Below are 12,352 nucleotides of genomic sequence, written 5' to 3'. Positions count from 1 at the left end.
TTCATTCGCATTTGTGGCACACTAAAACTCTGAGTAGTGCGAATTATATTTGATGGTGAGGCGTTAACTATAGACATTGATACTCTACAAAAAAAAGTAGACTACATACAGAACAACAACAACACCAAAAAAATCACGTGGAGGGGGTGTAGGTGTGATTCTCGTCCCTTTCTCTCCCTTCCAAACTACAGAGATGATAAAACACATTTTAAAAATAATTCTAGATCACGAAAATTCTGTCACCTCTCCCTGCGAAACAGAACGCTGTGTCGGCGTACTGGACAGCAATGCTTTGCTGGTTTTCATCTGAAACTGATGACGACGGTGTTGTTTACGTCGTAAAAAAACCATTCAACCGCCAAGATAGCATAAACTATATCGTTATTTGTTGTTTTCGCCTCGTTGCAGAGCCTGGGGCGCTGGAGCAGCAACAGCAGCAGCAGCAGCAGGCGGCGGCCGGGGGCGGAACGGGGGCGGCGGGCGCAGTGGCCGGCGTGGCAGTTGGCGTGGGGACGGCTGGCCGGCCGGTGGCGGCGGCGGGGGCGGCGGGGGCGGCGGTGGCCAGCGCGGGGGCCGGCGCGCCGCCCAGGGAGTGCGCCGGCTGCGGGAAGCGCATCACCGAGCGCTACCTGCTCAAGGTAGGCCTGCACACACACACACACACACACACACACACACACACACACACACACACACACGTAACTGAAAGAAGCGGCCAGCGACGTCACCGTCGGCTGGTGGTGTGTTCGCTCCAGACGGAACGCCAGCACGTCACGACGCTTAGTCCAGTACCAAACGGCGTTAGTGATGTTACAGGGTACGTTTGGTGACACAAAAAGTTGGAGTATAGTATCAGAACGAAGCAACTGCCAACGATAAAGTTTATTAATGGAAAAAGCTAACTTCATTACGGTGTTCTTCATAGAATTCTTACGGTATTCTGCGGTATGATAGATAGGAAAAGTGTAGTCCAATTATTTCAGAAGATCAACAGGTATTTCCGAGCGAAAATATACACATACAAATACATCAAACAATATTAATGTGGGGCGACACTAAGAGCCTTTTAACCGTGTTCATTGTGGTTATTTAACGTTATGTGTACCAAAACCTAAAACAAAACAATTGTACGAGGATAGTTTGAAAAGTTATCGGAATGGAATAGAAAGAAACGACTTACCTTAGCGGAAAACATTTACTTTTCAGTGTAGTTTCCTTGTGCACTAACGCACTTGTTACAGCAATGATCCAAGGTATTGGTTCCATCTCCAAGATTATATTCCTCCAGGCCTGCACAAAATACCTGTCAACTTTTGCACTTGCACCTACATCTACTTATATATATGGAAACATTCCACGTGGGAAAAATATATCTAAAAACAAACGAAAGCGTTCGTATGTTGATAGACACACAAATAAACACAAACACACACACACACAAAATTCAAGCTTTCGCAACCCATGGTTACTTCATCAGGAAAGAGGGAAGGAGAGGGGAAGACGAAAGGATGTGGGTTTTAAGGGAGAGGGTAAGGAGTCATTCCAATCCGGGAGCGGAAAGACTTACCTTTGGGGGAAAAAAGGACAGGTATACACTCGCGCGCGCGCGCACACACACACATATCCATCCACTCATATACAGGCACAAGCGTCTATGGGCGCTTTGTCACTGTTCGCGCGGCTCCCCCCCGTCGAAGGTTCCAGTCTTCCCTCGGGCATTGTGTGTGTGTTGTTTTTATTGTAAGATAGTTTAAGTTAGTTTAAGTAGTGTGTAAGCCTAGGGATCGACGACCTCAGCAGTTTGGTCCCATTGGAACTTACCACCACCCCCTATTATCATGTATCTTTTACTGTAATTGATCCATGACGTTGGCATAGTATTGTCCCGTAATTGTCTGACAAGTGGAAAGATATCAGCGTAATCCTTGCCCCATCCCAGAAAACTGTGCTTTGAAAATCGACATGGATTTCCTTTGCTTTCGTAGCTTTCTTTACAAAGTGCTTCATCATTGATCGAATATCGGCTTTCTCTCATCTTCACAAATCAGTACACGGAAACAACAAAGAGACGTCCTCACCACAGATCTCAGAGCACTGACGCGTCACTTGTTTACTGATAGAGGATGACCCATTATTGCGTGGTAATCTTGTTGCGCTAGCGGTGACATCTAGCGGTGATTCCACGAACTTTTCAAACCACGTCGTATTTTTTACCATCCAAGAGCTGAATTATTCGTTGTCAAAAAGACGTTATTTAATAAAAAAAAAGTCTTCATCTATTAAAATTCTTATTCGTCGTGGAAGAACAGTCATGGGATAAGCCAAGTTATCACGGAAGCCTTTGCAATATGTCACGAAAAGAAAGCAAAGTAGCACTTGGTAAATAAAGAACAAGAATGTGGAATAGCACGAAATCCACTACTGTAGCATAAGTGACCTTGGGAAATACATGTATGTTAACGACGACGACACCATCCAGCTCACCAACGTCGATGTCAAAACTTTCTTGCCGACATACCTTCACGTTGATTTCCCGTTCTGTTGACGGCCTCCCTGAATGCCGCCATTTGAAGTGCATTGTGCAGTGTTCTGACATTCCGTTTCTTTGCGTCTAGTGTGGATCGATTTTCGAGTAAGTGACTTCCCTGCCTCGGTCAGCTACTCGTGGCTGGTGACCTTACTGCAACGCCTCTGCTATATTATTTTCTGCACTGAAACTCGCCTATCACCAGTGATCGTTTTTGTTTACATGTTGGCGCCGAAACTGCGTGTATTCTGAGTGCTGTCTGCTGCCAAGTTTGATAGCGAAAGGTTCAAATGGCTCTGAGCACTATGGAACTTAACTTCTGAGGTCATCAGTCCCGTAAACTTAGAACTACTTAAACGTAACCAACCTAAGGACATCTCACACACCCACACCCATGGCCGAGGCAGGATTCGAACCTGCAACCGCAGCAGCCACGCGGTTCCGGACTGAAGCGCCTAGAACCGGTCGGCCACGACGGCCGGCGTAGCGAAAGGAATTCATTACCTAACTCGTAATACAGTATCAGTATTAAGGAACTAGTGACTACTAATGTCCGAAGCGAAATTAATTGTGGACGTTCTTCAGACAGGTTGCGTGATAAATTCTTCATATTGCTGAGACCCGAAGAAATAGGAAATGTGTCGTCCACACATTTCAGAATATCAATATTTATTTGCTGCAGGAAATATAATGATGCAATCACGTCAAACAATATTTATAAGGCTATACAGAGCGGATTTTTGCTTCGTCCTTCGTGTGTTTTTATTTCTAAGTGCCAAATAACATCCAGAACTATTTTTCTCCTTCGACAGACCTTGATGTTTGAAACATCATCAATTAATGAAAAAGCCAAATTAACGAAAATAACGATCGATAACACTTCGCAATAACTTATGAAGAGAGAGAGAGAGATACGCGATGGAAGAAAATCTATTTCCACTATAAACGATACGGCTTCTGAGCGTAGCGCGAGCCTGTTCTACGCATCTAATGCCGTCGACCTAGACTGGACGTAGAATACTCGCGTTCCTTCTGGCGTAAAACAATACATCGAATGCTTACCGTCTCACAATACTTCTTGCGCTTTTTTAAGCAATGTTTCTTCAGTTTACCTTATCCACTGAAATTAAAAAAAAAAAAAAACATTAGTATTGATAAACATATAAGCGGCCGAAGTACGTTTCAACAAAATTCTTCCGGGAGATTGGCGTGTCCTGATTTGATAATAATACCACACAGCCTAACACAGGGAAAGCTAGATTCACTAGAAGCTAACTGGCAAGTGACTACTGACTTAGATAGCCGATGAATGCGAACAGTACCTTTTATATTGACTTGTATGGTTTGTACAAAATGGGTCGCTCATAGCGCAAGAATTGTAGAAATAACAAAAACCAGACACCCAATGTGCCATTTTATGGGTTTCCTAAGGACCATAAGAGAAATGAAACGGCACATTAAATGACTGCTTAATTACGATAGTCTAGAAAGACTTGTTGCTCTTTCGTTCGCTGAAATACGAAATTCCTAGAGCTCATGCTTGACAAGAAACTTTATTGGCCTCCTCACGTGTCTTACTTGGCTGCACGCTCTACCTGGTCCCTCAGTGTCCTACGTGCCGTAAGCAGCCCTTCCTGAAGAGCTGATTGGACTACCATTCCCCGTTTGTCCATTCAGAACTAGACTATGGTTGTTCCTTTTATTCATCTTAACACAATCCACCATTGTGGAATACGTTCGGCTGGCCCGGTTGAGATTCTCTACCCAGAGACTGCCGAACTACCACTGTCATCCAGATCCTCCTCAGTGGATACGCATGCTCTTTGTCAGTCATGCCCAGCCACCCATCCTAGGCCCTCTTTTTCGATGACTGGCTTGAGCGGCAGTATGGGGCGCGCCCTTCTTCTGTTACCTCCCACAGTTGGCTTTCAGCTACTGCTACTGCAGCTTCACTTCACGCTACCTGGCACGTTCCCAATGGGTGTGAACCCTTCGCCACCTAGACGTCGTGTGGCGGCTACTGTTCATTTCAGACTTCATTCACTTCCTAAGGACAGTACTCTGGATTCGGTCTATCAGTTTCTCCACCTTCGCACGCAACTTAGCGACAGCACCTTCGTGTACACTGATGGCTGCTCTTCCCCTTCTATCAGGCCACCCAGTACACTCAGCAACATATTTTTAATTGTGTCATATGCTCTGACTCTCTGTGCCTTTCAGAGCGCTGTGTGCTATGCAGAGTCCAACCCTTACTACAACAGGATCAAGAAAGCTTCCACTTGTTCACTCTTTAGGGACCGACTGTGATGTTCATGTGGGTTCCTGTGACGTCAGTCTGACGGGAAATGAGGCTACTAACGCTGCTGCCAAGGCTTCCTACCTCGGCCTGCTAGCTCTTCCATTCCATCGGATGATCTCCGTGTTGTTGTCTGTCGGCAGATGCTGTCACTTTGGCATCGCCACTGGTCTTCTCTTCATGGGAACAAGCACCGCGGGTATTGAATCTCTCCCAGCGGCTTGGTCGACCTCCACTCGGCCCTCTCGTCGCGAGGAGATCATTTTAGCTAGGTTGCGTATTGGGCACTTTCTCTTTAGCCATCGCCTTTGGTTAAGTGGTGATCACCCACCACTTGGACTGCAGTGGGTGTCGTGAGTGCGTGTGTTAAGACTGTGGCAACTACTTGTGATGAGTTACAGCCTTTCAAAACATACGTGAATGAGGAGCCGGCGGCCGTCCAGTACAGTGATGCGTGTTTTGCCGGCAGGCGCTGGACCTGTTCTGGCACGAGGACTGCCTCAAGTGCGGCTGCTGCGACTGCAGGCTCGGAGAGGTGGGGTCCACGCTCTACACCAAGGCCAACCTCATCCTCTGCAAGAGGGACTACCTGAGGTGAGTCCATCTCAACCTGTCCGTCGAACGACGCTCCAGTTTCACTGGTATACTATAATGGTTCAGTTTAGACTATTTATAACGAATCTGTCAAATTGAAGGTAAATACATCTAATTTATAAACGTTCTATATGTGCACCTTGAATTATTCGGCACACATCCAACCTAAAATATAATTCTTCCAACAATACAGTTAAAGGTTCAGGGTAATGGAAACAATAGCGTCTTCAATTTTGTATCTTAACTTTGACATATCATTAGGTAATGGCTGTATGTAGACAGGATCTTTTATAAAGCCCCAAAGATAAAAACGACATGGCATGATGTCAGGTGAACTTGGGAGCCCAGCAGGAAAGAGCTCTGTCGTGTTGACTGTTACGAACAACCCAACAGTCAGGGGCTTCGACGTTCAACCACTGTCGTTCGACGAGATGCCAGAGGGGAAGAGGGGAAGAGTTCTATCTTGTTGGCAAATAATATTTTCAGGTTCCCCTCCTAACTGGGACAGAGGAGCTCACAAAAATTCGTTGGATTGTTCTTCCCCATCCATCCTACAGCCCTGCTCTCGCACTTTCCGACTTCCATCTGTTTGGCGCAATGAAATATGCACTCCGCAGGACGCAGTACGTGGACGAGCGCGGTTATTGATGCACCAAAGACATTGGCTCCGACGTCGACCAGTAGAGTGGTAGTATGCAGGCGTACAGGCCCTATCAGTAAGGTGGCGTAATGCTGTCGCATTGAACGGAGATTATGCTGAAAAACAGGTTTTTGTAGCCAGAAGGTTGGGGAGTAACATAGTATATTCGAATCCAGAATAAAACCAACCTGCTTTCAGAAAAAAATGCGCTGTATTACTTACTGAACGTCTCTCGCACAATCACTGTCGCTGCGTGTCCATTAATTTCACATGCGTAGCAACATCTCCCCGAAACACTGCCCTCCCTCTCCCACACAGCACCAACCAAACGCCTCCTCCATAGATAAAAAGTACATGAATACTCGTTGCTCTATGCTGGAAAGACGATAGCGCTGTGACTTAACAGGACCTCCCCTTTCTACAGTTACAACCTTTAGTCATCGGGAATAATATAAAATATGAAGGTGGCATTTATTTCCATTCTCGCTGAATGGAGGTGGACACTTTTTGTAGGTTTTCTCAGCTGATTGATTGATCTCTCCAGCGAGGTCCAGCTCATGACGTAGGGCACGCCATCCAACAATTCCATCCGCCTTTATAAGTACTCTGCTTTTTCTTTTATTCTCTGTCTTGAAAGGTGGAGCGCGCTTCTTATAGGGGAAAGTGCCTATTATCGGGTTCTCTTTTGAAATTTAAAATTATCGGTAAATTAGAAGTTATGTTAAGTGTCTTACACTAGTACTCAGGAATATTTAAATACTGCCCTTCCAAAATATCTGCCAAATCTTTTCTCGTTCTTTAACATCAGAACAAAGAATTGAAACTTGTAGTTTTTACCTTCGGAGAGTATGGTTCCTAATTTCTGGTTTTCGGATTTCCTAACTACCCGTGAGTAAGATGAGTAAGCAAATCTCCTTTATAGGCTGACTGTATTTTACCTACACCCTGTCAATGAGCCGAAGGCTGCCGTTTCCTTCCGTACCACTGTGCCTTTGTGATCATCCCGTTTCATATGCGTGCAAATAGCTACCCCCTACATAGGAGTAGAACGATTGCAACTGTGACTCATAGGAATTCACGCTTAAATCTTATCAAGATCTGACAATATTTGAACTTCCCCAAAACCGTGGTCTCAACTAAGGGCTTGAAGTCAATTTTATTTTGATTATATGGTGATGCGTCCCATACAACAATATCAAGGCAGTGTGTGTGTGTGTGTGTGTGTGTGTGTGTGTGTGTGTGTGTGTGTGTGTGTGTGTGTAAAAGAGAGAGAGAGAGAGAAAGTGTATGGTTTACTCCATTTCTGGTACCAGTTCACTGGCATGCTGAGAGAAGCTCACTATTCTCTATACTGTTTTACGAACGAGACAATCGAAGCAATTGATGGACGAAATGGACCTGCACAAAGAAAGCCAAAGTCAACTGCAGCTGCCGGAAAGGTGAAGCCCTTGATTTCTGAGTTACGAGAGTGATTGTCGTTCTTGATTACTTTGCAAGGAGTAAAACAATAACTGTCGAAAACTATGCAAGTATTTTTCGCCAGATATATGTGAGACAGTGTGTGAAAAGAGACTTGAGGTACAAAAAAAAAATTATCTTTCATTAAGACCATGAAAATTGTTTCGGCGATGGAAAATGTAAATTATATGAAGTACAGAACGTTGCAACGTTCATACTGTTTTGATACTATTCACCAGATTTGGCACCTGTCTGACTCTCAGATGCTCTCACATTATCACATCGAAACTTTTCTCTAAAACGTCACTAAAGGTCTGGAAGAAGAAATAAAAACTTTGAGGTTTGCCGATGACATTGTAATTTTGACGTAGAAAGCAAAACGCTTTAAAGTTGGACGGAACGGATATAATCATGAAAATAGGTTTCGTGATGAATATCCATAAAAGAAAAAAAATAATGGGATGTTTTCGAATTGAATCAAACGATGCTGAGGGAATTAGATAGGTAATGAAACGCTAAAAGTAGTTGGTGAATTTTGGAAGTGGGCAGCAAAATAATTGAAGATGGCCGAAGCTGAGAGGATATAAAATTCGGATTGGCAACAGCACGAAGGGCATTTCTAAAAGGGTAAATTGTTAACATCGAATATAAATATGTCAATAAATTATTGCGAAAGTATTTGTATGGAGTTTGGGCTAGTGCGGAAGAGAAACGTGGACAATAAACAGTTCAGACAACGAGCGAATAGAAGCTTTTGAAATGTAGTGCTAAAATGCTGAAGATGAAATAGGTTGATAGACTAATTAATGAGGCGGTACTGAACCGAATTGGGGGAAAATGAATGTTATGGCACAACTTTACAAAACGAAGGGACCAGTTGATAGGAGACAGTCTGAGATATGCAGAATTCGTGAGTTTGGTAATAGAGGGAAGTGCGAGGGGTAGAGAACAGGGAGACCAAATCTTGAATACACAGAAGGTTCGAGTGGATGTAGGTTGGATTAGTTCAGCGGAGAAGAATGGGCTTCGAGAGCTGAGACGAAGCTGTCTTGGGACAGAAACAGCAACACAAGAAGCATAAGGGAAGCAAGGATTTGATTGTTGCACTAGTGGGGTGGGTTCAACAAATGCACGTGGTAATAAACTGGACTTGTAATAGAACACAAAACGGCACTATATACATGTTAATATATAAAATTTAAGTTATTGTGGATACCGGGTAGAAATCAATCGGTAAAATTCTTTTGTCAGTGGTATCTCGAAAGAGAAATTTTTCTATATGGCAGTGAAGTAAACGTCGTTTAGATATGGCAGTAAACATTTGCGCATGCATGTCGGGAATCCACGTCTTTCCAGCAAGTGCTGTAGTATTAAACAGTAATGAGTTAGTGAACGGGGCAAGCAGGACAGTGAAAGTCATGAAGAGAGGAGAAGTACGTGGAAAAGAACTTCCATCTTGTTTAGTGCTGACTACACAGTATAGTAAAAGTAAGAGACTCAGTGTAGTGTTTTCTGTCTCGACGACAGCGAAAGTCATTAGACACGATCTTTGCTCGCGTTTTTTGTTATTGCAACGGAAGGAAGGGCGCGTCCTTTTGAAGGACATGTCCGAAAGAACAGAACCATCTTCATATAGATAAGGCTTATCAGCCAATGATCTTCTTCAATGCGAATGCACTCACATTGCCAGAACTCTTACGGGAATCTGTATATTGATTGCCGCTAGTAATGAGTATAGCGGGTAGGGGCACTACAAATGCCATACAGTGTTATAGCCCCTTTGCTGTTCCTTATCTATATAAACGATTTGAGAGACAATCTCAGCAGCTGTCTTAGGTTGTTTGCAGATGACGCTGTCGTTTATCGACTAATAAAGTCATCAGAAGGTCAAAACAAACTGCAAAACGATTTAGAAAATATATCTGAATGGTGCGAAAATTGAAAGTTGGCCCTAAATAACGAAAAGGGTGAGGTCATCCACATGAGTGCTAAGAGGAATTCGTTAAACTTCGGTTACACAATAAATCAGTTTAATCTAAAAGCCGTAAATTCGGCTAAATACGTAGGTATTACAATTACGAACAACTTAAACTGGAAGGAACACAGAAAAAGTTGTGGGGAAGGCTAACCAAAGACTACCTTTTATTGGCAGGACACGTAGAACATTTAACAGATCTACTATGGAGACTGCCTACACTACGCTTGTCCGTCCTCTCTTAGAATACTGCTGTGCAGTATGGGATACTTACCAGATAGGACTGCGGAGAACATCGAAAAAGTTCAAAGAAGGGCAGCACGTTTTGTATTATCGCGAAATATGGGAGAGAGCGTCACAGAAACGATACAGGATTTGGGCTGGACATCATTAAAAGAAAGGCGTTTTTCGTTGCGACGGAATCTTCTCACGAAATTCCAACCACCAACTTTCTCCTCCGAATGCGAAAATATTTTGTTGACGCCGACCTACATAGGGAGAAACGATCACCACGATAAAATAAGAGAAATCAGAGCTCGTACGGAAAGATATAGGTGTTCGTTCTTTCCGCGCGCTGTACGAGATTGGAATAATAGAGAATTGTGAAGGTGGTTCGATGAACTCTCTGCCAGACACTTAAATGTGCTTTGCAGAGTATCCATGTAGATGCAAATGTAGAAATGTACTTTGTGGACAATAAGTTGAAAGTGTGGGTCGCACGGGGAGCGTGCCAGAGATAAGGCCCTGCAGTCACCTTATCCTGTGTGTCCTCGATGGCTCAGTCGGATAGAGCGTCTACCATGTAAGTGGGAGATCCCGGGTTCGAGTCCCGGTCGGCGCACACATTTTCAACTGCCCCGTTGATATATATCAACGCCTGTAAGCAGCTAAAGGTCTGGATTTCATTGTAATGTCATTCTACGAGAGCTGCAAGATCACCAATGGTCCGAAAGAACAGATTCCATCTTCATAACCATATAAAAAATTATAAGATTCCATTAATATGCAGAAGAGGAAAGCTTATGTTCGAATGTAGTATCTACTTATTAATAATAATGAATATGAAATTAAATTAACAACTTTATATGGGTAAGCCCCCCCCCCCCCACCCCCTGAACCATGGACCTTGCCGTTGGTGGGGAGGCTTGCGTGCCTCAGCGATACAGATAGCCGTACCGTAGGTACAACCAAAACGGAGGGGTATCTGTTGAGAGGCCAGACAAAAGTATGGTTCCTGAAGAGGGGCAGCAGCCTTTCCAGTAGTTGCAGGGGCAACAGTCTGGATGATTGACTGATCTGGCCTTGTAACAATAACCAGAACGGCCTTGCTGTGCGGGTACTGCGAACGGCTGAAAGCAAGGGGAAACTACGGCCGTAATTTTTCCCGAGGGCATGCAGCTTTACTGTATGATTAAATGATGATGGCGTCCTCTTGGGTAAAATATTCCGGAGGTAAAATAGTCCCCCATTCGGATCACCGGGCGGGGACTACTCAAGAGGATGTCGTTATCAGGAGAAAGAAAACTGGCGTTCTACGGATCGGAGCGTGGAATGTCAGATCCCTTAATCGGGCAGGTAGGTTAGAAAATTTAAAAAGGGAAATGGATAGGTTAAAGTTAGATATAGTGGGAATTAGTGAAGTTCGGTGGCAGGAGGAACAAGACTTCTGGTCAGGTGACTACAGGGTTATAAACACAAAATCAAATAGGGGTAATGCAGGAGTAGGTTCAATAATGAATAGGAAAATAGGAATGCGGGTAAGCTACTACAAACAGCATAGTGAACGCATTATTGTGGCCAAGATAGATACGAAACCCACACTTACTACAGTAGTACAAGTTTATATGCCAACTAGCTCTGCAGATGACGAAGAAAATGAAGAAATGTATGATGAAATAAAAGAAATTATTCAGATAGTGATTGGAGATGAAAATTTAATAGTCACGGGTGACTGGAATTCGAGTGTAGGAAAAGGGAGAGAAGGAAACGTAGTAGGTGAATATGGATTGGGGCTAAGAAATGAAAGAGGAAGCCGCCTGGTAGAATTTTGCACAGAGCATAACTTAATCATAGCTAACACTTGGTTTAAGAATCATGAAAGAAGGTTGTATACATGGAAGAATCCAGGAGATACTAAAAGGTATCAGATAGATTATATAATGGTAAGACAGAGATTTAGGAACCAGGTTTTAAATTGTAAGACATTTTCAGGGGCAGATGTGGACTCTGACCACAATCTATTGGTTATTACCTGTAGATTAAAACTGAAGAAACTGCAAAAAGGTGGGAATTTAAGGAGATGGGACCTGGATAAACTGAAAGAACCAGAGGTTGTACAGAGTTTCAGGGAGAGCATAAGGGAACAATTGACAGGAATGGGGGAAATAAATACAGTAGAAGAAGAATGGGTAGCTTTGAGGGATGAAGTAGTGAAGGCAGCAGAGGATAAAGTAAGTAAAAAGACGAGGGCTAGTAGAAATCCTTGAATTTAATTGATGAAAGGAGAAAATATAAAAATGCAATAAATGAAGCAGGCAAAAAGGAATACAAACGTCTCAAAAATGAGATCGACAGGAAGTGCTAAATGGCTAAGCAGGGATGGCTAGAGGACAAATGTAAGGATGTAGAGGCTTATCTCACCAGGGGTAAGATAGATACTGCCTACAGGAAGATTAAAGAGACCTTTGGAGACAAGAGAACCACTTGTATGAACATCAAGAGCTCAGATGGAAACCCAGTTCTAAGCAAAGAAGGGAAAGCAGAAAGGTGGAAGCAATATATAGAGGATCTATACAAGGGCGATGTACCCGAGGACAATGTTATGGAAATGGAAGGGGATGTAGATGAAGATGAAATGGGAGA

General features: G+C 43.6%; 1 protein-coding gene across 1 annotated transcript in view; it reads left to right on the top strand.

Annotated features, from left to right (window-relative positions):
- Positions 1–569: 569 nt before the first annotated feature.
- Positions 570–12,352, top strand: part of LOC124804946 (LIM domain only protein 3-like) — a gene marked incomplete at its 5' end in the record, with an annotated part of 60,281 nt that continues 48,498 nt past the window's right edge. The window contains 2 exons of the mRNA XM_047265331.1: positions 570–638; positions 5,293–5,417. Coding sequence (XP_047121287.1) covers positions 570–638; positions 5,293–5,417 — 194 coding nt within the window. The remainder of the gene's footprint in view (positions 639–5,292; positions 5,418–12,352) is intronic.

The sequence above is a fragment of the Schistocerca piceifrons genome, chromosome 7 (genome assembly GCF_021461385.2).
Source record: "Schistocerca piceifrons isolate TAMUIC-IGC-003096 chromosome 7, iqSchPice1.1, whole genome shotgun sequence".
NCBI lineage: Eukaryota > Metazoa > Arthropoda > Insecta > Orthoptera > Acrididae > Schistocerca > Schistocerca piceifrons.
Note: the sequence above shows the minus strand (reverse complement) of the source record. Positions and strands in the feature narration are given on the sequence as shown.